General features: G+C 32.4%; 2 protein-coding genes across 4 annotated transcripts in view; both read right to left on the bottom strand.

Moving 5' to 3' along the window:
• LOC137811572 (RNA helicase family protein) overlaps positions 1-13,386 on the bottom strand; it is a 40,407-nt gene extending 27,021 nt beyond the window's left edge. The window contains exon 1 of one of the 2 annotated variants that reach the window (XM_068613362.2): positions 13,332-13,386. The gene's annotated coding sequence lies outside the window, so the exon portion shown is untranslated. The remainder of the gene's footprint in view (positions 1-13,331) is intronic. The other variant, XM_090298641.1, reaches the window with a different exon arrangement.
• Positions 13,101-16,519, bottom strand: LOC137811570 (internal alternative NAD(P)H-ubiquinone oxidoreductase A1, mitochondrial). 2 transcript variants are annotated; one of them, XR_016518663.1, is made up of 8 exons: positions 15,863-16,519; positions 15,193-15,406; positions 14,761-14,921; positions 14,588-14,653; positions 14,247-14,420; positions 13,992-14,106; positions 13,579-13,758; positions 13,101-13,494 (listed from the first exon to the last, which is right to left on the bottom strand). XR_016518663.1 is itself a non-coding variant. In XM_068613361.2 (8 exons), the coding sequence occupies exons 1-8, from the start codon at positions 16,325-16,327 to the stop codon at positions 13,342-13,344; spliced, it is 1,518 nt and encodes a 505-aa protein (XP_068469462.1). In that variant the 5' UTR covers positions 16,328-16,513; the 3' UTR covers positions 13,101-13,341. The 2 variants fall into 2 exon arrangements, 1 of the variants encoding a protein (XP_068469462.1); XM_068613361.2 differs by having other exon boundaries at positions 14,247-14,410; positions 15,863-16,513.
• Between the last annotated feature and the right edge of the window lie 10,121 nt (positions 16,520-26,640).

Raw genomic sequence — 26,640 nt, 5'->3', positions numbered from 1 at the left:
CTCATTTGAAGTATCAACACCAAAGAAATCAATCAATTTTGAAACAAGTATAGCATAAGGAAAGCGATAATCAGCCAACCTTTTGGATTTCATCATGTGTTCATTGATAATGAAAACCCAGTTTACCTTAATCTGGTTCATGATGCAGTATAGAAGGATTAAATCCTCTTCATGTAAAACAACATGATTTGTACCTCTTGGGATGAGTTGTCATGTTATAATGTAGGCAACAAGACGTGGTGTAAGGTTCAAATGACCTGCATGGAACCTGCTTATGCTCTTTGTAAGGTTCCTCATACAGCTCTTGTAATATTGCAGTTTATTGAATTCTTGAATCCCACTGGTGTTTCCTTTTCCTACTTTCAGTCCAACATACTTGATTCCAGCCACAGAGTTCCAAACATCACTTGTGATCTTCATTTTGATCCCTTTCACATAAGAGACAATGTTCTTTCCATCCAATGTTAGGTTAGTGTAAAACACCTTAACCAAGTCAGGATATACATTACCCGTTAATTCCAGCAGCTTTTTCAGTTTCTGGTGCTTCAACACAGCCCTTGTTTATGCCAATTTTTCTGATTTCAGCCAGTTGAAATCCAGCACCTTGGGTATATTAATATGCTTTCTGCTTGTCTCATGGATGTAGGCATTGATAACTTCTTCATTTCCAGCGAACCAACCTTCTAGCACACCTTGAAAGGTGGTTTGCTTGCCCTTATTTTTCTGTTTCAGTCTTGAAGAAGAAGCCATGGTTGAACCATAATTTTCTCTTGTTTCAAATGGTGAGAACCGAAAATAGGTAGCCAATGTGGGTAGCAGTTTTTCACACAGATTTATATTGAGAAATGAATAGGTTGATATGGCAGTTATGAGTGGATATGCATGAAGATTTTGTGCTCTGAATTTGTGTAGAGAATCTTTGAAAATATGAAGCAAATATTTAGGGTCACAATGCACACAACTCATACCTTTATTAAGCACCCAAACCATCAAATCGGTTACACAACCATGACCAAAACCGTCAAAGGTACATAGGTTAATGCCCACTAAGTCAGTCAATCAGTCAAAGATCAGAATTTCTCTTTCCTAGTCATCAATGCATATCAGTACAGAAAATAAACACATTCAATTACGAATAAACAGATTTACTTTTTCACTGCTAGGCACAATTGACATTTATAATACCCAATTCATTAAGCAGAAAATTAAACCTATCTTTAGCCAATGGTTTTGAGAACAAATCAACAAGTTGTAAATCAGTACCAATGAACTTAATCTCACATGTTCCATTTGAAATGTGTTCCCTTAGGAAATGATGCATAATTTCAATGTGTTTGGTTTTTGAATGCATGACAGGATTTTTGGTTAAGTTGATTGCACTTGTATTATCACACAGCAGAGGTATATGGTTAAGTAAGATACCAAAATCATTCACTTGTTGTCTTAGCCATATGGTTTGAGCACAACAACTCCCTGCTGCAATGTATTCTGCTTCAGCCGTAGAGAGAGCTACACAAGCCTGCTTTTTGCATTGCCATGAGATCAAGCTTGATCCAAGCAAGTGACAGGTTCCACTGGTGCTCTTCCTATCAATTTTGCAACCTGCAAAATCTGAATCAGAATATCCAGTTAAGCTTAATGAGATGTTACCTGGATACCACAAGCCAACTTTTTTAGTTCCTTGCAAATACTTCAAAATTCTTTTGGCAGCATTGTAGTGTGATTCTTTAGGAGCAGATTGAAACCGAGCACACATGCACACTGCAAACATTATGTCAGGCCTGCTGGCAGTGAGATACAGTAGTGATCCTATGAGTCCTCTGTATTTGGTTTCATCAACAGCAATTCCAGCTTCATCATGATCCAAGTGACAGCTTGTTGAGAAGGGTGTGTTGATTGGTTTGCACTTGTCCATTTCAAATTTTTTCAGCAGATCCTTGCAGTACTTAGCTTGATTCAAGAAAATGCCATCCTTGAGTTGTTTGACCTGCAAGCCTAGAAAATAGTTCAACTCACCCATCATTGACATTTCAAACTCACTTTTCATGACTTTCACGAAAGCTTCACACAAATCTCCATTGTTTGATCCAAAAATGATGTCATCCACATATACTTGTACTAGAATTGTGTCATCCCCTTTCTTCTTGATGAACAAGGTCTTATCAGATGTGCCTCTGTCATAGCTTTGTGAGGTGAGAAAATCACTTAGCCTTTCATACCATTGCCTAGGAGCTTGCTTGAGCCCATAGAGAGCCTTTTTGAGTTTGAACACGTATTCTGGATGCTGATGGTCTTCAAAACCTGGTGGCTGTGAAATAAATACCTCTTCATTTATATAACCATTCAAGAAGGCACTCTTCACATCCATTTGAAATAGCTTGAACCCTTTGATGCAGGAGAAGGCAAGCAACAATCTAACAGCTTCTAGCCGAGCCACTGGTGCATAGGTCTCATCATAGTCTATCCCTTCTTCTTGATTGTATCCTTTAGCTACTAGCCTAGCCTTGTTTCTAGTAATCACTCCATGCTCATCCATCTTGTTTCTGAATACCCATTTTGTTCCAATTATATTCATCTCAGGTATTCTAGGAACAAGAGTCCAGACCTCATTAAGAGCAAATTGATTCAGTTCCTCTTGCATGGCTAAAATCCAGTTGCTGTCCTTGAGAGCTTCATTCAGATTCTTGGGTTCCACTTGAGATACAAATGCCATTGCTTCACAGAAGTTGTTCAAGGATTTCTTAGTTGATACTCCTTTCTCAATGTTCCCAATGACATTATCAAGGGTTAGGTCTCTAGGGGTTTTCCACTCTTTTGGCAAACCTGCAGGCAAAGTAGATTCTTGCATAGCATGTGTATCAGTAGTATCAAAATGAATTGATTCATTTTGATTTAAAACAGATTTAAATTCATTACTGTCAAGGTCATCAGCAACAGTTTTAGATATGCTATGATCAGTTTCATCAAATACAACATGCATTGACTCTTCTACTATGAGCAACCTTTTATTGAAGACTCTATGATGAGAATCAAATAAAGGAGGCTTTTATTAATGAAGGAAGAGGACATCCACCCTCACATTTGAAGTTCTTCCTTCTAGTCTTCTCAAAATTAAAAGAAGACATAAAATAAAGATGAGGCCCAAGCCCAAGCCCAAGAAGGCCAAAGCCCAACAAGCCCAAGCATTAAATAAAAGAGCATCATTTGAATTACTCTTAGGAGGTGTGGATATTAAATAAAGAAGTGTGAAAATGTAAAATAAAGTCACATTATCCATGTGACTTAGGAGAGTAGGTGTAGGTGTAGTTTTTAGGAGGTATCATAGTAGAAAAAGGTCACACCTCCCATGTGACTTGTTTTTTGTGGGAATTTCAAATGAGTTTTATTTGAATTTTCCCACCTATTTTCCAGCACCCTCACACTATAAATAGAGGTGTGGGCTCTTGTAAAATTCAGATTGGAAATTAGCAATAGAGAAACTCTACTCAATTTGAGAGAAAATTTGTGAGAGCTTGTCTTCTCCTACACCTTGTCTTATCTTGAGTGCATTTGGTTCTCTCAAGTGGCGACACTAGCTCACTCATCTTGGAGTCTTCATCCTCTGAGTGGCGTGATCATCAAACTAAAGCATCCATCTCCATAAGTTCTTCTTTCTTTCATCTCCATATTCATATGAAATTCCTAAAACATGTTTAGCTTCCTTTTTTGGTTCGGCAATTCAGTCTATTTTCAGCTTTGCTTCGGTTCTTAATTTCATTGGTTGTTTCTAGTTGTTTCTTCTTCAATTCTAGCTGATTTGTTCGGTGCATTTCTGTTTTTGATCATTTTAATCGGTGCTTTTGCCTTTTTACACAATTTGTTCGGTTCAATTGACAATAAATGGCTCTTCCATATGAGTTTGGTGTTTGGTGCAAGTCTTGGTGAGTTCTTGAAACATAGAACCTTGATCCAATTCTATTATAAGTGCCTAAGCTATCTACAACTCAAGTTGAGTCCATAGAATGTCAAAGAATCATCTCTTCTTTGCTATTGATTTCATATCATGTGGTATCTAGAGTTTAGGTGTGTTCTTGTTTAATTTTGAGTTGTGTTGCACTTTAATTCAAGAGCTCTTTATTTCTTGCTGCTTATCTTTCTGTTTTTAGGCTTATTTTGAGTTTTATTGCTGTTTTCTTAATTGTGCCTATCATATGTTTGTGTATTTTCCTTTTTGAATCCATACAAGTTTTGTCATAGTCATGTTTTTCCAAGAATGTCATCACTTCTTGTAGTACTTTTATTGAATTTTTTGTTTATTGCTTTGGTGTAATACAGTTTTATGAGTTTGATACTTGATCCTTGTGCATTTTCTGTTTTAGTATTGAGCTCATACTTGTATTTTAGATCTATACAAGTTCCTATACATCATTTCCATTATGTCTTTGCTAGTTCTTAATTCTGTTTTTCATTCCTGTTAGGATTCCTCTGTTTTCTGAAAACGTGCTTATTGTTTCGATTTATTGCAATTGATATACTCACTGGAAATTTCTGAAATTCTGGATTTGTGTTCTCTAAAGTGTTATAAAAGAGTAGAAAAAAGAAATACTCAAAAATTCAAAGTACAAAAAAAATGATAAATCAAACACAAAAGGTGTGCAATTCTACCGAAAAAAGCAGCGATTTTGAAAAATTTATCTCAATTAATTGGCTTACTGTTTTTGATTAATTCCAGTGCCATTGTTGAGCTAAGATCTTGAAGTTTCTGTGGTTAAAATTTCATAATCCAGTTCGCTTTATATCATTCCAGTTAAATCAGTGAACATCAAGCACAGTTTGCATAAAAAAAAATATATTTTTGAGTAGCTTGTTTTTGTTTTCTTCATCTACTCTAGTACTTTTCTTTAGGTATCTTTTGTGTGCCTTCTTTTTCATTGAGTACCTTATTTTTCTTGCTTGTCTTTTGTTCATTAATCTTTGAGTTTGTCATACATCTAGTATTCCTTTTGTTATAGCCTTTTATTGCTTATACTTTTTCTTGCTTGTCTTTCTTTATTCATTGGTTTTGTGGTGAAGTGCTTTGAAGATTGAGTGCTCTTGCTTTGACATATTTCATTTGAGATTACTCAAGGCCTCAAGATCAGCTTGGTGCAGAGAGTATTCTTTCTTTGAGAGTGATTTTCAGTGCCACTTCACTTCGGCAATTGGTTCCAAATTATTTTGGCTAACTTTGTTTTCTTAACTTTGTTTGCTGTTTTCTTTTCCAAATGGCTCCATATTCTAGTGATGAGTGTTACAACCAGTATTCTCCTAGCAAAGCTTCTGTCCTTGGTGAATTGAAGGAGGCCAAGCGAGCCCTTACACAAAAAGATGAAGCTATTAGACAGTTGGAGGAGAGATTGCAAAACTTTGAAATGAAGCAAGCTAGGTCCTCTCATTCTATTCATGGAGAGCATCATCATCATAGACCTTCATCAAGAGGCTCTTCCAATGATCATGGCTGTGAAGAAGAACATAGAAGAAGGAGACCTCAACCCAACTTTCATGGATATAGACCACCTCATGCTCATGAAGATAAACGTGAAGATGGCTACTACCGTGATGCAAAGGCCAAGCTCCCTTCGGTCAAAATTCCTAGTTTCAATGGGGATAGTGATCCTAATGTGTATCTAGATTGGGAGGCTAAATGTGAACAGATTTTTGACCTCCATGAGATCCTAGATGAGCACAAATATAAGCTAGCTACCTTAGAATTTAGTGATTATGCCATGAAATGGTGGCATGGTGTTGTAAAGGACATTATCTATCACAAGGGTCCTCCCGTGGACTCTTGGAACTCTTTAAAGGATCAAATGCACCGTAGGTTTGTGCCACCACACTTTAGGAAAGACCTCATGTTGAAACTCCAACGGTTTCAACAAGGCACGCTAAGTGTGGATGCTTATTACAAAGAATTAGAAACGCTTTTACTTAAAGTTAATTTGAAAGAAAGTGAGGAAGCTATGATAGCTAGGTTTGTAAGTGGCCTAAGAAAGGATATTCAAGATGCTGTTGAACTTCAAAAGTATTCATCTTTGGGATCTTTGGTTCACTTTGCAATGAAGGTTGAAGCCAAAATTGCTTTTAAAAACTCTCCCAATGATGGTTACTACAACAACTCTTGGAAAAATAAAAAATCTTTTTCAAACCTTCCTTTTAAGGATTCTTCTTTCACACCTAGAGAGTCTAAGCCTTCTACTTCTACTCATCTCACCCATCAAATCGTCTAGCAAAAAATGTTTTAAATGTATGGGATATGGTCACATAGCTTCTAATTGCCCTTCTAAAAGAAATATGTTTGTGCATAATGGGGTAGTAGTTAGTGAGCATGATTCCAATTCCTCTAGGCATTCTTCACCTTCTAAGCCATCAAGTGAGATTGAGAGTGAAAGTCCTTGTGAAGGTGACTTATTGATGATAAGGCGTATGTTGGGAACAATTCCAAAATCTTTGGATGATGCTCAAAGAGAAAATATTTTTCACACCCGATGTCTTATCAACAACAAGTTATGTTCCTTGATTATTGATGGGGGTAGTTGCACTAATGTGGCTAGTACAAGAGTTGTGGAGAAGTTAGCCTTACCCACTATCTCTCATACCAAGCCTTATAAATTGCAATGGTTAAGTACCAAAGGTGAAATCATGGTTGATAAACAAGTCCTCATTAACTTTGCAATAGGAAAGTATAAAGATGAGGTTTTATGTGATGTTGTGCCCATGGAAGCAACTCATCTTCTTTTAAGAACAAATGCTAATTCCTTGTAAATCCTCAATTCTCTGATGCAAAACTTGTTTTTACAATTGTATGTTCGATTTTTAAACTCAGAAACAAGTTTTCATTTTATAGAAAACCAACTTATAACAGATTTTTGAAAAACAGTTAAAGCTGTTATAAAATGAACATATTTATTTTCAAAAAGCAGTTAGAGAATTTGTTATGAGAGGAGACTTAGTCAGCCATTCTGGTGCAGGGACAAAACTGAAAACCGTTTAAGATAGACATGGCACCAGAGTCAAAAAGAATCTATTCATTTACAGATGAACAAATTTATTTTTCAAAACGAAAACAGAAAAAGCTTAACTATTTGAAACACAGTCGTTTTGAAAGGTAGAAGACTTAGTCAAAATGCTTGATGCACAAAATCTAATTTTCACAAGACTTAGCCAAGACATCAGTTTAAAAATGAATCTGTTTATTTGGAAAAGAACAGATTTATTTTTATGCAGTAAACGTGTTTTTTGTAAAACATGTGAAAAACAGTTTAAGAAACCTTATGTTTGTTCTTATCACATGGCCAGTGGTTAAGAGGTGAGTTACTTAGCAAAAAGCCCACTCTTAAACAACCTCTAAACTCTACCTAAGACACACTTAAAGCAAAAGGAAATATACATGAAATGTACACAAAAGTCTTCATCAAACACATGTCTTGAAGGGGCAACAACCATCTTCAACACAATGGGCTTAATTTTCCTGAATGGTCTGAACAAGTTCAGTTTCACTTAGGTGTTCTGGATCTTGATTTGGCACTCTTAATTGATAAGCCCGCTGCTATTACTGAAACTAGTAGTGCTGAACAAAGATCTTTCCATAAGACTTGGGAAAGATCAAATAGACTAAGTTTAATGTTGATGCGAATGATAATGACTGAGAGCATTAGGTCAACAATTCCTAAAACTAATGATGCTAAGAAATTTTTGGAATCTGTGGAAAGTATGTCTCAATCTGATACGACTGATAAGTCAATTGCTGGGACATTAATGGGTACGTTAACTACCATGAAGTTTGATGGTGGTCGTACAATGCATGAGCACCTCACTGAAATGAAAAACATAGCAGCAAGATTGAAATCCATGGGATTGGAAGTAAATGAAAATTTCCTTGTACAATTCATCATCAATTCCTTGCCTCCTCAGTATGGTCCATTCCAAATAAATTACAACACTATTAAAGATAAATGGAATGTGACAGAATTGCAAAGTTTACTTATTCAAGAGGAAGCAAGACTCAAGAAGCAAGGAAATCACTTTGTCAATCTTGTGGGTAAGTCAGGAGTTAAGAAGAAACTAGAAAAGAAGAATCAAAGGGGCAATAAAGGACCATTAAAGGTTAATGAGTCATCTGCCAAAATCCACAAAGAACAAAAGAAGGACGTGTGTCATTTTTGTAAGAAAATTGGACACTATAAGAAAGATTGCCTGAAACGTAAGATATGGTTCGAAAAGAAAGGTAAGCCTAGTGCTTTCGTATGTTTCGAAACAAATTTGGCAGAAGTTCCTTATAATTCTTCGTGGATTGATTCTGGTTGTACCACTCATGTTTCTAATACGATGCAGGGATTTCTTATGACCCAGACCACAAGCCCAAATGAAAGATTTGTGTTTATGGGAAATCGAGTCAAAGCTTCAGTTGAAGCCATCGGAACTTATCGTTTAATTTTAGATACTGGACATCATTTAGATCTTTTCCAAACTCTTTATGTTCCTTCTATTTCTAGAAATTTAATTTCTTTGTCTAAACTTGATACAATTGGATATTCTTTTAAGTTTGGAAATGGATGTTGCAGTTTGTTTAAACATAATCATTTTATAGGTTCTGGTGTTCTTTGTGATGGTTTATACAAATTAAAACTTGATAATCTGTTTGCTGAGACTTTGTTAACCTTGCATCATAATATTGGTACTAAACGCAGTTTAGTGAATGAAAGTTCAGCTTATTTGTGGCATAAACGTTTGGGTCACATATCCAAAGAAAGAATACAAAAATTGGTAAAGAATGAAATCCTACCTGATTTGGATTTTACTGATCTTGGCATTTGTGTAGATTGTATTAAAGGAAAACATACAAAACACACAATTAAGAAAGCAGCCACAAGAAGCACACAACTCCTTGAACTTATACACACTGATATATGTGGACCTTTTGAAGCTTCGGCTTTTGGTAGAGAAAAGTATTTTATCACATTCATTGATGATTTTTCACGTTATGGATATATCTATTTGTTGCATGAGAAATCTCAGTCAGTAGATGCCTTAGAGGTATTTATTAATGAGGTTGAAAGACAATTAGATAGAAAAGTGAAAATTGTCAGGTCTGATAGAGGTGGTGAATACTATGGAAGGTATGATGAAATGGGACAACATCCTGGTCCATTTGCTAAGTTCCTTGAAAAGCGTGGCATATGTGCACAATATACAATGCCAGGAACACCACAACAAAATGGTGTTGCAGAAAGGCGCAATCGTACTTTAATGGATATGGTTAGGAGTATAATGAGTTATTCTTCTTTACCCTTGTCATTGTGGATGTATGCTTTGAAAACCACCATGTATTTGTTGAACAGGGTTCCCAGTAAGGCAGTTCTAAACACACCTTTTGAAATGTGGACAGGAAGGAAACCCAGTTTGAGGCACTCTCATGTTTGGGGTTGCCCGTCTGAAGTAAAAATATATAATCCACAAGAAAAGAAATTGGATTCAAGAACAACTAGTGGTTTTTTCATTGGTTATCCAGAAAAATCTAAAGGGTATAGATTTTATTGTCCTGACCATAGTACGAGAATTGTTGAAACTGGAAATTCCAGGTTCATTGAAAATGGTGAAAGCAGTGGGAGTGTCGAACCACGTAAGGTGGAAATTGAAGAAGTTAGGGTGGAGATTCCTTTACCTATAACTTCTTCTCAAGTTGTTGTTCCTACAGTTGTTGAAACATTTGACAACATACAAGAACAACAAATAAATGATGAAACACCTCAAAATGAAGTTGTCACCAATGAACCGGTAACAAATGAACCATATGGGGCAGTATTGAGAAGATCTGAAAGGCAGAGAAGACCTGCTATTTCTGATGATTATGTGGTTTATTTACAAGAGTCAGATTTTGACTTAGGTATTGATGAAGATCCAGTTTCATTTTCTCAAGCCATGAAAAGCAATAATTCTATTAAATGGTTAGATGCCATGAAAGAAGAGTTGAAATCAATGGATCATAATGAAGTTTGGGACCTTGTGGAATTGCCTAAAGGATGTAAAAGAGTTGGGTGTAAGTGGGTCTTTAAGACCAAGCGTGACTCTAAGGGCAATATTAAAAGACACAATGCTAGACTTGTTGCTAAAGGTTTCACTCAGATAGATGGTGTTAATTACAAAGAGACCTTTTCTCCAGTTTCTAAAAAGGATTCATTTAGAATTATCATGGCATTGGTAGCTCAGTATGATTTAGAACTTCATCAAATGGATGTGAAAACCGCTTTTCTGAATGGGAATTTAGAGGAAGAAGTCTATATGGATCAACCTGAAGGTTTTGCAATTAAAGAAAAGGAACACATGGTGTGTAAGCTTAAGAAGTCAATATATGGACTTAAACAAGCCTCCCGACAATGGTATCTTAAGTTTAATGATACTATCACTTCCTTTGGATTTACGGAAAACATTGTTGACCGATGTATATATCTAAAGGTCAGTGGGAGCAGATTTATAATTCCAATTCTGTATGTTGATGATATTTTGCTTGCTACTAATGATCTTGGCTTATTACATGAGACCAAGAAATTTCTCTAAAAGAACTTTGAAATGAAAGATATGGGCGAGGCATCCTATGTGATTGGAATTGAAATTATTCGTGATAGATCACAAGGATTATCAGGTTTGTCTCAGAAAGCATATATTAATAAATTTCTAGAGAGATTTAAGATGGAAAAATGCTCTGCAAGTGTCGTTCCAATTCAGAAAGGGGATAAGTTTAGTCTTATGCAATGTCCAAATAATGAGTTGGAACGCAAAGAAATGGAACGGATTCCTTATGCATCTGTCGTTGGCAGCTTGATGTATGTTCAAACTTGTACCAGACCAGATATCAGTTTTGCTGTTGGAATGTTGGGCAGGTATCAAGGTAATCCAGGATTAGATCATTGGAAAGCTACAAAGAAAGTATTGAGATATTTGCAAGGAACAAAAAATTACGTGCTCACTTATAGGAGATCCAATCACCTTGAGGTGATAGGATATTCAGATTCAGATTATGATGGATGTGTGGATACAAGAAAATCTACATTTGGCTATTTGTTTCTTTTAGCTGAAGGAGCAATCTCATGGAAGAGTGCGAAGCAATCTGTCATTGCTGCATCCACTATGGAGGCTGAGTTTGTGGCATGTTTTGAGGCCACTGTTCAAGGATTATGGCTGCGAAACTTTATTTCAGGACTTGGAATTGTCGATAGTATTGCCAAGCCGCTGAAAATTTATTGTGATAATATCGCAACAGTCTTCTTTTCTAAAAATGACAAGTATTCAAAGGGTGCTAAACACATGGAATTGAAATACCTTGCCGTTAAAGAAGAAGTTCATAAACAAAGGGTGTCAATTGAACACATTAGCACCAATCTTATGGTTGCAGATCCTTTGACGAAAGGTCTGCCACCAAAGACATTTAATGAGCATGTTGAAAGAATGGGTGTATCTAAAAACCCTTATTGACATTATGATTAAGTATTATGTTCATTATGAATTGACACTCTGAGCTCATTAGATTATTGTTTCTGATATTTAATGCATCCTGTTTATTTAATTAGTTGTTGTATATACATAATGAGTTATGTTGATATAACAGGATTTGTCTTTGACTAAGTCATTATTGTTGGACCATCATGAGCCTTTCATTTATAGGTCATATTAAGTAGAAAACTAATATTGTAGTACTTAGAAGGAATTATGTTGATCTAATGACATAAAACCGCTAAGACTCATATTAGCCTATACTTAATGATGATATAATGATATAACCAATGCTTAAGATATTTCAACCTTATATTTATGGTTTATTTTCAATTAACGTAGTTCTGCCACATTGGCTAAGTGGAAGAATGTAAAATATGCATATATGTCCTACGTGGCATATATGTGATTTAAAATAAATAAATAAATAAATCATAAAGTTGAAAAGTAGTTACTTTTGAAATTTGAAAAGTAGTTACTTTTGAAATTTGAAAAGTAGTTACTTTTGAAATTTGAAATTTGAAAGGTGGTTACTTTTCAAATTTGAAATTTGAAAAGGTATTTTGAAAAGTTTTTGTTTCTATATTTAAGCACATTGATGGGATGTGCTGATAATGCTTTTTAAGAGAAAGAAATTGGTCCTCCTTCTACGAAGTACCTCTCCATCATAAAGTCTTGTAAAAGTGAGAAAATGGTCAAAAAGGAGAAAACCAGTTTTGTGATCATCTTTTATCAACATATTGAAGAACAAATCTTCATGGATCAAGGTACGTATATTTATGTTAATAATATTGTGAGAATCATATAGTTATAAGATCAAACAGATTAAATAATATCTTATACATACTAGTCGAGGACAGTATGGTCCATTTGGTGACGAAGTAGGGAAATATTTCACTTCAACCAAAACAGAGGGTAAAGTGGTCGGTTTGCATGGGAGGAGTAACATGTATTTGAATGCTATTGGGGTCCATATGCAACACTGTCTAGGAAGTCAGAAAACCTTAAAGTTATCATTCTTCAAGCTATTTTGATTTGTGAAGAACAATAATAAATATGCAAAGCGATAAGCTAAAATTGCATGATTACTTATATAATATCTAAATAATGTGTTGTGAATGTTCTAAAATTGCACGATTGCCTGTATAATATCTAAATAATGTGTTGTGAATACGGTAGGATTTATTGTTAATGGTAGTTAGTCTCTGTTTGACTCTTTTCAATGTTGAAAGAGTTAAGAGTATATTTTGATACAAAATTATAGGAACTTATGTAAACTTTTTTCTACTTGTATTCGAACAGTCCTTCTACTGAATGCTTAAAATGATGTTGCCATGTTTATTAAGTTAAATCATATACATCACTGTACTAGTCCTTACAAGTGTAAAATGAAGAACTTTAGTCCATACTTTAAGTGTTATTCCAATACTTCAACCAAGAACTCAATAAGGCATTTTCACTTGTATGTAGGTACTAGTACTAATTTCAAGAATGACTTGTGAAAAATTAATTTTCCATTTCAGCAATCTACTGATAGAAAAGAGATAAGAACATTTAGGTGACTGAAATGTATCAATATGACCACACATTTCATAAGCAGTACATGAACATGAAAATTGATTTCTTGGTTTTCTATATGTACAAAAGTACTTTGGAGGGCTACATTTCTGATTGATTGGAAGCTAAAAGAGAGAAAAATATGCGTAGACAAAATAAGTTGCATTGGTTTCAAGATGTTAGTTTCACTGCCTTGTCCTTCAAGCCAGTTCCTACTTAATTACATAAAACCTTGGGAAACAACTCTTAATCATGGTCAAAGTGATTACCACAAGATCTTCATAGTCTGCTTATATCACGGCCAAATACAACAGTTGTAATCCAGTTGATAAATACATAGAATCTGTTCCTCCAGCTAACAACGCGGGTGATATACGCAGAACGCCAAATAAAAAAACTAAGAAATCCTGCTAGGGCCAATCCTTTTGCCTCCTGCAAGAGCCATAGTAAGTGAGACAATAACTTAATAAGTTTTTGAGGGACCAGAAACAGTATCACAGTAATGATAACCATTACCTTGCCCTGTCTAAGGTCAACAAGGGCCTTGTATCTACCAATAGTCGCCATGCTTCCAAGGTGCTTGTAAACAAATGGATCCCCAAATTCTATTTCTTTTGCACAGTTTGCATGGCCTGCACCTGCTTTACCAATTTTGTTTAACAGAGCTGCTAAATATTTACCTTGCCTCTCTGCCACCTGTGGAATTCAAATGGCAATGTGTCAAATGGTCAACAACATACTTTTTGTCAAAGATGAAACTAGCAACACTACTTCACTGATGAAGATTCATTACAAACGAGAATAAAAGAATCAATGTCCCTACGAAATGTCTCATATCAGACATTAGCCTAAAACAAAAACTACAAATTGAAAGAATTTAAGGAATGAAGGAGTGTACAGGAGAAGCCAATGAACCCAATATCACTTACTTGGGCTAGTGCAGGAAGTGTTTGTCTTCCAGTACTTTCAACAAATCCACTGCAGTCACCTATTGAGAACACATCATGTACCGAAGGAACACGAAGCCACTCATCAACACCAATCCTATGAAACAAAATCAATCAGAAGCTTTCCTTATATATTGCATAAAAAACTATATCTATCCTCAAATCAGCTTTAAATTTGTAACTTTTCCTAGGTTGTCACAGGAAATGAAAGCAACAATATTGAGAAACAGAATTAACCTTCCTCCAGGAGCTTTTGGGAGATCCAAAGATTGAATTATAGGCAACGGACCAACACCAGTGGACCATACCAGCAACCCATATGGAACCTCAGAACCATCACTAAGGACAATCTTATGAGCTTTAACATCTTTCACAATGCCACGAACAAGACGAACTCCTGACTGAGAGAGACTACAACATTGACAAAATATAAAGAAAGTAATACAGAAAAGTATAACAACTTGCTTAGCATGTCAACCAGTTCATACAGGACTACAATGATCAAGAATAAGATCTAGTAAAATGAAGATTCAAATAACACTTAAAATGAAATGATTTTTCATCAAAATGTAATTCACCTTTGTCAATTGCTTGGTAGCATATCGCCTGAGCCGGTCATCGAAGGAAGACAATATCTCATTTGCCTAACAAGGTATGCATGCATGAATTGGTTAACAACGTAAACTACCTTATTAGACAATTTTGGCTTCCATAAGTTCACATATCACATATCTGATGGTGCTTAGCATACCTCAATTAAGGTCACACGAATGTAATCTTTCACATGGACATATCTTTGACGAACATCTCTCGTGATGAAATCACTAAGCTCACCACTGAACTCAACTCCAGTAGGACCACCCCCCACAACCACACAGTGCAAAAGCCTTTGTTTCTCCTCTTCCGAAATCCCTGCTTAAAAACAAAGCACAAAAGTAATGCACAGCAACATAAATAAAGAGAAAATCATGTATGAAAATTACTTTTACATTATTATCCCATCATATACTGCCATACTGTGGTGTATGTCGGATTTATTGATTTTTACAATAATTACAATCTTAATTTCTGATTAATTGACCATGTAACTTTTTTATGTTGACAAGGGCAAAAAAGTAACAATAATAAAAAAATTATGATGGCTCAATATTTTCTAACATAGTAACACTATTGTTTAACTGACCTGGAACATCAGATAGCATCAAGTTGAGGAGGAGCTTCCTACGAATTTCCTGTGCATGGTGAACTTCTCTAAGAAAAAAAGCATGTTCTTTGACTCCTTGAATTCCAAAAGTGGAAGGCTGTGACCCTAATGCAATTACTAGCTTATCATATGAGATTGTGAATTTCCAGGGAGCTATTGTCTCTACTCCTTCAGTTACAGTCTCACAGTGCACCTTCAAAACCAAACACCAAACACCAAACACTCTATAACTAAGCCACACTGTTTTGATACCAATCTTTCAACAAGTTTTCCTAGAAGTACTTTTTGGAGACAAAAATAAAAATAAAAACGAAATGAATTTTTCCATAACTAAGAGTTTGTATAAATTATATAAGAAAATTTTACAAATTAGCTTATTCTGAGGGTAAATTAAGAATTTAAACAAGTTATACATGAGAAAGATTCTATAAATTAGCTAAAACATAAGTTAATTTTAATTTAGAAACAAACTCATTTTTTTTTCTATTTTTCTCTTTTAGAATGACTTGTAAAGAAGTTTGAAGTTTGTCGAAAGATACGTTTAACTGAGTAAAATACACATAACTTAGAAAATGGACAAAACTTCAATGCTAGAAAACACTTGTAACAAGAACAACAAAAAAACTAGTTAACACACAAACATACACACCATATGGTTATGTGCATCAATGTGAGTACAATTGGCTAGGAAGAAATAAGAACCAGGCTCTCTAGAAATAGCTGGTTGGATCCTTCCAATGGGTTCAGCAACGGATCTAAACTCAAGAGTTCCAACACAAGTAGAGGCCAAAAGGGGGGTGAACACCATGTGGTTGCGAGGTGAAACAGAAACTATGTCATAGACACTCGGGTCCAAACCCTTCAGGAGCCTGCACCCAGCCCACCCTGTGCCCAGCACCACCACACGTGGTTTCTCATGGGCCCTTGTTGGTTCCAGACCCGAATTCTCAACAATGGGCTTAACACAAGGCTTTTCCTCAATGGGGTTGGTGCTGAAGTGGGAGAGGAAAGTGAATGAAAATGGGTATGTGGTTTTGGGTGTTCGAGTTGATGATGATGAGGATGCTTTCATCATAGTGGAAAACTTGGTGGAGAGGTTTCTTAACCAAGCCATGAATGAATGATCCTAGCTTGTATGTTTGTTTGTTTGGTCTCAACCTCAAATGGGTTTCACTGAATTTTGTGTGTGCGAGAATGTATACATATATAAGCTTAGTAGATATGCATCACAAGATTTTCATCTGGGGCAGAAAATGAAACAAGTCTAAGAAAGTTCCATACATGTGGCCATGTTGGTTTTGTTTTCAGTTGAAGTTTGGATTTAGTTATATCATAAGGTGCCATTGCCACCTCTTGTTATTGACAAATGTCTTCACATGATTTCTCATGAAGGATAATAAGGATTATCTACACGAAAATTCTTATGCACACAAAATATATACACCCTTCTTTTAATTAATTATGATAATAAAATTGAACATGTAAAAATATTTAAAATCAATTTTTTGAAGGCACATGCATACATTTACACAATAATAATATGGTGGAAGGAAAAGAAACTCCATAGCAGAACTATGAGGAGATAACCATACTTCAGAGCAAATTAATTGCTCATTCATCCCGCACCAGCCACAATGCCTCAAATTCTAGCCGGATATTAATGTAAACACTTCATCAGGCCATTTGTTTATCCCTCCATTTTTTAATAATTATTTATTATGTTTTTTATTTTTATGTATGTATGCTGTGATTTTATATGTAATCTATATGAAAAAAATAGTTTGACTGAATGAATAATTATTTAATTTATTTTTATTTTGATGTATGTATATAAAAATATAATGATAATTAGGTGGTTTGTTTTTTTAATAAGTGTATTATTTGCCTCAATCGGATAGCATAGTATTTAATAATGATTATTAGATTTAAAAACATAAATATTTTTGAAATAATAATATTAAGTATAGTTAATTAAGATATTAAAATTTGTTTATATTTAACTTGTGAAACTGATTTTGATACATATAACAAATACTACTTTTACGTTTTAATATTTAAGAAATAATTATAAGTATAAGAATATTTAAAGATTTTAAAATACTACTTGTACGTTTTAATATTTAGAAAAACCTACTTTACATCTATTTTACATATAATATTAATTTTTTAAAAAAAAGTAAAAAAAATATAAATATTATTTTAAATTTAAGAAATAATTATAAGTATAAAAAATATTTAAAGATTTAAAAATACTACGTGTACGTTGTAATATTTCAAAAAGCCTACTTTACATATAATATATTGAATTATTATTTTTTTTTAAAATAAAGTAAAAAACTTTATAAATATTATTTTTAATTTATAAAATAATTAAAAGTATAAAGGATATTTAAATATTTGAAAATACTACTTTACAGTATTTAATTTGTTTTTAAAAATCAAGTAAAATTTTTTATAAATATTATTTTGAATTTAAGAAATAATTATAAGCATAAAGAATATTTAAATTTTTTAAAAAAGTACTTTACAGTATTTAGTGTTTTTTAAAACCAAGTAAATTTTTTTTTCTAAATATTATTTGAATTTAAGAAATAATTACAAATATAAAAAAGATTTAAAGATTTAAAAATACTACTTGTACGTTTTAATATTTGGAAACGCCTACTTTACATATAATATTGATTTTAAAAAAAAATAAACTAAAAAAATTTATAAATATTATTTTTAATTTATAAAATAATTAAAATTATAAAGAATATTTAATTTTTTGAAAATACTACTTTCCAGTATTTAATTTGTTTTTAAAAATCAAGTAAAAAATTATAAATATTATTTTGAATTTAAGAAATAATTATAAGTGTAAATAATATTTAAATATTTAAAAATACTAATTTACAGATATTATTTGGAAAAACCTACTTCACATATAATATTGATTTTTTTAAAAATAAAGTAAAAAAAATTATAAATATTATTTTAAATTTATAAACTAGTTATAAGTATAAATAATATTTTAAGTTTTGAAAATACTACTGTACAAAAATAATTTAGATATAATATATTTTTTTTTTAGAATAAGGTATAAAAAAGTTGATAAATATTCTTGTGAATTTATAAAATAGTTATAAGTATAAATAATATTATTTTGAATTTATAAATTAATTATAAGTATGAAAATACTACTTTACATATAATATTTTTTTTTAAATGAAGTAAGAAAAAAGAAGTGAAGAAAGCACAATTTAAACTCCACAATAATTTTACATTAAGATCTTATAAATTAATTATATAATTTAATTTTTTATTTTATGTACTGTGAAGATTTTGTGACCATGAATAATGATAATCATTCATTTTTTTTATTTATTTATATATATATATAAAAGTTTTCATGTTATCAATGTTGTTGATGTTGATTTCACACTAATTTTATAAATACAAGAGTAAATAAATTTGCAAACGCAAGTAGCAACAATGACAATCCTTTGCATTATTGGATATGTGTTGTGTTTATTAACGGAGACCAATAATGCTATGCTGGAGTTGGTTCCACCAAAGAGCGTCGTCGACACGAATTGATGTCGTATTTGGTCCATATGAAAGATGTCGTAACATTATTCGTATGGATCCAGAAATATTTATTAATTTATGTCAACGACTAAGAGATGGTTAAAGATGCATTTCGATCTACAGTTGAAGAACAAGTGGCTAAATTTTTACACATCATTGGTCATAATGTCAAGAATCGAAGTGTTTCATTCTTCTTTCATCGATTCGAGAAATGGTATCTCATCACTTTCATAATGTTTTGAAGGCAATGTTGATGTTGCATGAAGAGTTCTTAATTAAACCATTTGGGACCGAGGTTGAATTTCATATCTTAAAAAATAGTTGTTGTTTTTTCATACTTTAAGGTATGAATATGAGAAACAATACTTAAATATTTAATTGATGTTTTATGCAATTGAAGTTATTTATAAATGTGGATTTGTTGCGTATTAGGATTGTTTATGTGCCATAGACGACACACATGTCTGTGTTGAAGTCCCACGAGCTTATGCACCTCGTTTTCGTGGAAGCAAATATTGGCCAACTCAAAACGTATTTGTTACTTGTGATTTTGACATGAAATTCACATATGTTCTTGTCGGGTGGGAAGGAACAACCTTTGATTCTAGGAGATTGAAGGATGCATTTGTACGAGAGGATCCATTAGGCATTCTAGAAAGTTAGTTCAGTGCTCCGTTACAAGTGCAATAAATATTCATTTGGTGACATTACTTATAAGTAATAAGTTATAATGGATGGTTGTAGGCAAATACTACCTTGGCAATGCTGGTTTTATGCTTAAAGCCCAAGTTATAACTCCATATCGCAGAGTTCAATACCATTTAAAAGAGTATCCCCGAAGAGTTCCACAAAATGCGCACGAGTTGTTTAATCATCGTCATTCCTCACTTTGAAATGTTATCGAAAGAACATTTGGTGTCCTAAAAACCGATTGTCAATTATAGCTAGTGGAACAGAGTCTCATTACTTTGTGGACACTATGACCGATATTATTTTAGCATGTTGTATTCTTCATAACTTTCTTTGCGGGGTGGATAATGATGAGTCTTTACTGGAAGAAGTTGATCGTGACTTGATGCAAGGAGATATAGATGTGTCACACTCACAAACTCGTGAAGATTACTATAGGCTCAGGTCACAAATTAGGGATACTATAGCAAATGAAATGTGGACAGATTATTGCAATAATTAATTTTATGTAACAACCGTTAACTTATATTTATATTGTTGTAAGAACAATTTCATGGTTTAATGTTGACATTCCTTTATTAATATTTACGTATAAAACTATTTATTTTATTACAAAAGTTCAATCTTTTTTATTAGGTTTTATCATGTATCGCGGGAAGGGTATTGCTTCAGAGTCATCTGCAGTTATTCGTGAACATAAAAAATGGACTACCGACATGGATTTTCGACTGCTGAATTGCATGATCGATGAGACATTTATGGGTAATCGCATTGACGGTAGTTGGACAACCCAGGGTTATACAAACATCGTTAAATCCCTACATCAAAGTGGATTGGTAGGGATTACAAAAAATATGTGAAGAATAGGCAGAAAAGCCTTTAGGACATATGGTGTGAGATTCATGACCTATTTAGTGGACTGAGTGGTTTCACTTAGAATCAAAGCTCGAAAATTTTGTAGGTTGAGGATGAAGTGAGATGTGTTGTAAAGGTAACATATTGATGATGTTGACTTATTGTATACATTAATTATGAATATCAATGTATTTTTTTTCAGTATTTCTTTTCATTAATGAACAGGCAAAATCCACAACTGCAATGTGACACATTAAACCCATCAGACAATACAACTTGATGGAAGACTTATGGGGATTAATTATGGCAACGACCATGGTGGGAGAATAGCACTACAATCATCAACTCGAACTTAGTCTCATCATTTTAATTTAGATCTTAACGATCACAATATGGACTACATCTCAGAGGAATCAGATATTGATGTGACCTAATGTGAAGCTCCTCGCTCAGCTGACCTTAATGTCGATTCATATAGTCTTGGCCCTAATCTGACACCCCAATCGATGCCACCTCAGTCATCCCAACCATCAGGTGGTACTTCTTCTTCTAGGGGATCAAAAAGAAAAGCCCCATGGTGGATGTCATTGATATGCAATTCGAAAGGCTTAATACAAGATTTGAAGGATTAACTGATATCCTTGAGAGAGGTAGTGATTAGTCAAATAGGTTATGTCATATGCTGAGCGACAAGCCATTTCATCTGAGGTTGTCGCTTTGTCATCACAACAAGTGACTAATGCTACAGAAGAAAATCCGCAATATAACAGACGACATGTTGTTGTAGAAGAAGAACGAAACTCCATATTTCATGAACACACGCACATACTTCGCCGTACATCGACTCTCCAGTACTCTGAATCTGATATCTGAGAAATGTTAGTGGAGATGAGCATATAGGATGAAGTTTGTTGGATAACTGTTATGACTTCCTATGTGGTCATCCTAAGCGGTGAAGCAACTCTTTGGCCTGCCTCTCGAGCGACGAATGAGAAAGCTTGTGAAGATAATGACTAAAAACCCCTAAACTATGTAAAAATTTGGTTGTCTTTTATTATGCACATGTGTTTTTCTTTTCAGATCTGAAATCTTAATTATAACATGAATTCTATGCACATTTATAATATTTGTTATGCACGAACTTCATCCATGAATTTTGCTTTAAATTATAATATACTACATTAATATTTATTTTATTAATATTTTTTGATATATCAAATTATAGCTTCAATACAATATCGAAAATAATGTCCCAACACAGTAACAAAAATAATCTTTTATTTGCATACAACTATAATTAAAAAAAAAAATCACAATTACAACTTTTGTCTAAATTAAGTTTCTGAAAATCGTAAGCATGAAAAATTTTACATCATTTATATTTTTTTCCCAAGTTAACTCTAATACAATACCAGAAAAATATTTTAATTCAAAACAATTATAATTTCACAAATAATCAATTAAATTATTTTTTCAACAATTTTTAAATATAAGGACAAATATGTAAACTTACCATTTTATCAATTAAAAAAATACAATTTCAATCACATTCATCATTGAGAAATTTTCATAAACTTTTTCTACATTTTTCACTCTATTTATCTTAATCAAACACTTATATAATTTTTTTCAGAATTTTCCTTCAAATAGTCTCAAATACATTCTCTCAATTTCACTCTTTAATTCAAATAAAGCATAAGAGAACTAAAGTAAAAAGGTAACGTAAGTTTTTTTTTTTCAAAATCAATCTATATCCTTTAACATCAGAACAAATTTATCAAAAGGTTATAGAATACAAGATATACGCATAATTATTTCTCCCAAACTCACCATACACACATTTACGTAAAATTTGACCCCACATTCATATAGAAACGATATGTTTTAACAAAATTCGTGACCCATCATACTTAAAATCAATCTAATAATATAATCCATGAACAATGGGACTGGTTTGGAATTTCAGTTTTTGTCTCATTTTTACAGACTTTTTCCCTATGTTTATGAAACATTAAATAAAAACACTGAACCCAAACTAAAACTCCAAAATGTGCACCTATTATCTAAACAGCTAGAAGAATTATTGAAACGAATTTAAATGAAAGAGAGAAAAGTAGTTGAAAATGAATTCCAATTTGTTGAGTAGTAGTTATCAACTATGCATAACATGGTTTGTCATATTTGGTCTTCTAATCCAATCAATTCCATGCTATCATACATTCTGAATAACGTGAACTTCCCGTGATTTCCATGTGACTTTCACTACCTTACACTGCTTACCACAATAATTTTCAGCTACAATTTTTTTATTAAACTTCACCATTTCCCTGATTCACTTCCTTTCTTTCACCTTCTCCTTACACAAGTTGTTTGAACTGTTTTTCTTTTCCTCTTCAAGTAAAAGTATTTGCTAATTCAAAGTCACTGTTGTCTCAAGTAAAAACATTTCCACATTTTTCCATCTATTTTTCTCTCTTTCAACAACAGAAAAAGTAGAAGTTGAATAAGCAGTGGCATGTGGTTTGAGTGGTGTGTTTTTGATAATGCTAAACCTAAATGAATGTGTATGAATATGAATATGATATGATAGGTGAAGGGTAAATGTGACAGCCAAGGCAAAGGCACACCTAGTGGAACATATTCCAAAATTTCTGGTACATCTTTCCAACACATGTTATGCCTTTTACATCCATAGGGATCATAGTACCATCCTTTCTGGGCATGGAACAGTGAATATAACTATCCTTATATTGTCTGATTAGAATAAGGTTGCATTTAATTCATCTTGTCTCAACTTCAAGGTGCTTTCAATTTATTCTGTTTTCTGCAATAACTCAAAGTAGAAAGAATATATTCAACAAGTGACTTGTGTCATCCCTCATGGCTGCAGAACAAAGCCTGGAAAATCACTTTTATTTCGCTTTCTTACTACAAAATCACTCATATATAGCTGGCAAACCTTCCCTTGCTTTAATGCTTTCATGTATTTTTTCAAATCGCGAAAGATGATTATATCTAATATAAAATTATCTGTAATATTTTCGTTTAATAAAGTTCACCTTTTTTTATAAATTCTAGATATTTTTTTAATTAAGTTCTTATTATTAAAATTATTTTTTCTATTCAGTAATTATTTTTTATATATTTCAATTGAATTTTTATTGTTTGATTATTGTGGTTAATATGACTATTAGTTCTCATTGTGAATGCTTATGTTGCTCTATTAAAAATTAAAAAAATCTTAATTAATTTAATATTCTTATAAATTTAAATATTTTCAACTGGGTTTTTCTAAATAATTATTTTTGTTTTATTTCAAAAAATTTATACTTGAGAACATCACGAATTTTCACAATAAAAAAATGAAATTTTGGAATTGTAATTTATCTTCAAAAAATGATATTGTTTAGTTTTATAAGTTAAATAATAATAAAAATCAAATCTACAAAGACATACAATAACATTTTGAAAAAAAAATAATTAGACTTTCAAAATTTTATTTTTTATTATCAAAGTTCCTGATATTATATTTAAGATTGCAAATCAAATGATCACATCAATCCCAATTGAGAATTAAAACTCAATAGATGGTGATGAAAAAGTAATAACCAAATCACCTTATTTAACAACAAAATTAAATATTAGAAATTTAATTAAAAAATATAAACATTTCAAGTACTTATAATTTTTTTAATAAAAATTCCATTAAAAATATCCAAAAATAGTTAAAATTTAATTAATTTTTTATATATATAATGTATTAGAAATTCTAATTTCCTATCAATATCATAAAAACCTATGATTTGTCATTGAATTATAATATACATTTTTATTTTAGATTGTGAACATTATACTCATACATTTAATTTATTCTTTTGTAAATCAAGAATAAACTTAAGTACAAAGATCTGAAAAAAAAATTATTCTTCCCAAAGAGATTTGTTCGCTTGATTCCTTTCTTTCCACTTGAAAAAGAGTCATCTCCCCAAAAGTTGAAATAGATAGATCGTCATTCATCTCATCATTGGTAATAATGATAAGCGTTTACAGCCACTTATTACCAATAAATATACAAAAACTAATTTCTAAAATGCTTAATTAAATTTCAAAGCTTTCATAAATTCTCCTAAATTTAAGTATTTCTAATTTATTTTTTAATAAATGTTTTTTTCTATTGAATATTTAATTTTTTTAACTAAATATTTATTATTTAATTTTTTTCGTTAACTGATATGATTGTTTTCATGTTTTAATTATTTTTACTTTTTTATTTTTAAATATTAAAAAATATGATATTTTATAGTTAATATAAAATAATATTTATTTTTAAATTAAACAAAATATTAAATATTAATAACAAAACATCATATTTAATAAGATCTTGAAACAAGTAAGATGATGAAAAAAGATAATCATCATTACTTACTTAATCCATCGATAAATAAAATAATCCAACCTTACTTAAAAGTTATAAATTTTTTAAATATTGAATCTACACATTAAATAGAGAGTCCATTAAAAATATGCAAATTTATGTATGCTTAATTAAGCCTTTCACCAATTCACAATTTCTTAATTTTTTCAATTCTCAACTTCCTAAGTCCAGCATCATATATCTTACATGCAGCTTGAACAAATGTGCATTAATGCAACCAGATTTTTTTTTTTATATAGATTATATGTTATTTAAGGAAGACAATATTATTCAAATATAAAACTATTTTAATGATTAAGTTCTTTATCTTAATATTTAATACAAGTGCTTATATAAAACTTGAACATAAAACTAATTACCAAACAATATAAAATAACTCTTATTCATTGATCCAGGCGTTGTTTGGTATCTTTTGTCATTTTCAATGGTAACTGTATAAACACCTTTTCATTGTCCCCTTACCCAAAACCAATAGTAGAAGCAATAAAACATAGCCAGGTCTAGGTTCCACAGGAACAATGAATCAATGGAACACCAAAGAGACCCCATATATACCAGAATGGATCAGACCAAAAGTGCACCAACAGTGTAACCACTCAGGAGTCAAAGACCAAAGACCATCGTTTAGAAAAAAAAAGTCTAGCATTAATTTTAGATATAAAATCTAAACAAAAGAATTAAGGCAAAAATCATATTTCAGAACAATATTAAAAACTATCATAAATCTATTAATAATAGCCACTCTATATTGTTATGCATAAGTATGCATCAGACCCAAAAGTGCATGAAACATCACAGTTGAGTCTTTGATCTCATTGGATTGGGACCAAAGCCCTAAGAAAGCTGCAAGATTCCCCGAGGTTAGTTTCATCAACTTTTAACATTGTTTCTGGCATAAAAATGAAAAAGCATGTGTACTTTTTACAGAGATAAAAGTCAAAAACAGAAAAAGCACTGAATTAAATTAAACAGACAAACAACATTAATGCCATGCAGTACACTGGCATGTATTTTTGGGGCATTTTTGGGGGTCAACAAATGTGAACTCACCCCACTTTTTGAAGAGGTAATTTGACAGTAACTTTTTCTTGAAAATAACGATGTAGGTCTTAACTAAGAAGGTGCATGCATTGTCTAAACACATGACATGGGGCGGCATTGATATGATATATAGCATCTGATTTGTTTATTTCTTCACCATCCCTTTCGAATTTTGAACTCCTTGGAAGAGAAGAAGGGTCAGGAGACCAATCTAGATGTTACGTATAAATGGTCCCACTATAGAAGTTAATTTTGATGAAGTGCACATAGCAGCAGCTGACAGTTCATTCAAAATAGATCCAAATATAAAACATTACTTCAGAAATCTTATCTCACTTCATCTTAGAACTAGTGACATGTTACTTGTCAACAAATGGATTGGTGAAATAAACACAAAAACTCTTTCCAATTTCCTTCATACAAAATTACTGAAAATGATTTGAAAAAGTGATATGCATCTTAACTAAGAAGGTGGATGTTGGAGTGAAATCCAAACACATGGGTCGGTGGTGACACATATACACATGATATAGCATCTGATTTGGTCATCTGTTTACCATCCCTTTGGAATACGGTAGGGAGTGCAGGGGGACCAATCCATGCTGCGTAAGTGGTCCCAACACTGGACAACTCCCCTTTTGTTTGGACCTTTGCACAAGGGGTCTCATGGACACTAGTCAATTTGCACGTAGTTTTGGTCCCCTAACCAATCCTTGCAGAATCCTCTAGAATCACATAAGTTTTTCTACTCCAAACAAAACACTCTTCATCATTTCTATTTTCCAGGTATCACTTTTGTTTTCTTCATCTTAATTCAATCATCCTCTGCACAACTT

This window comes from Phaseolus vulgaris, chromosome 2 (genome assembly GCF_051622355.1).
Source record: "Phaseolus vulgaris cultivar YP4 chromosome 2, ASM5162235v1, whole genome shotgun sequence".
Lineage (NCBI taxonomy): Eukaryota > Viridiplantae > Streptophyta > Magnoliopsida > Fabales > Fabaceae > Phaseolus > Phaseolus vulgaris.
The sequence above is the reverse complement of the archived record's forward strand: the minus strand, read 5'-3'. Positions and strand labels throughout refer to the sequence as shown.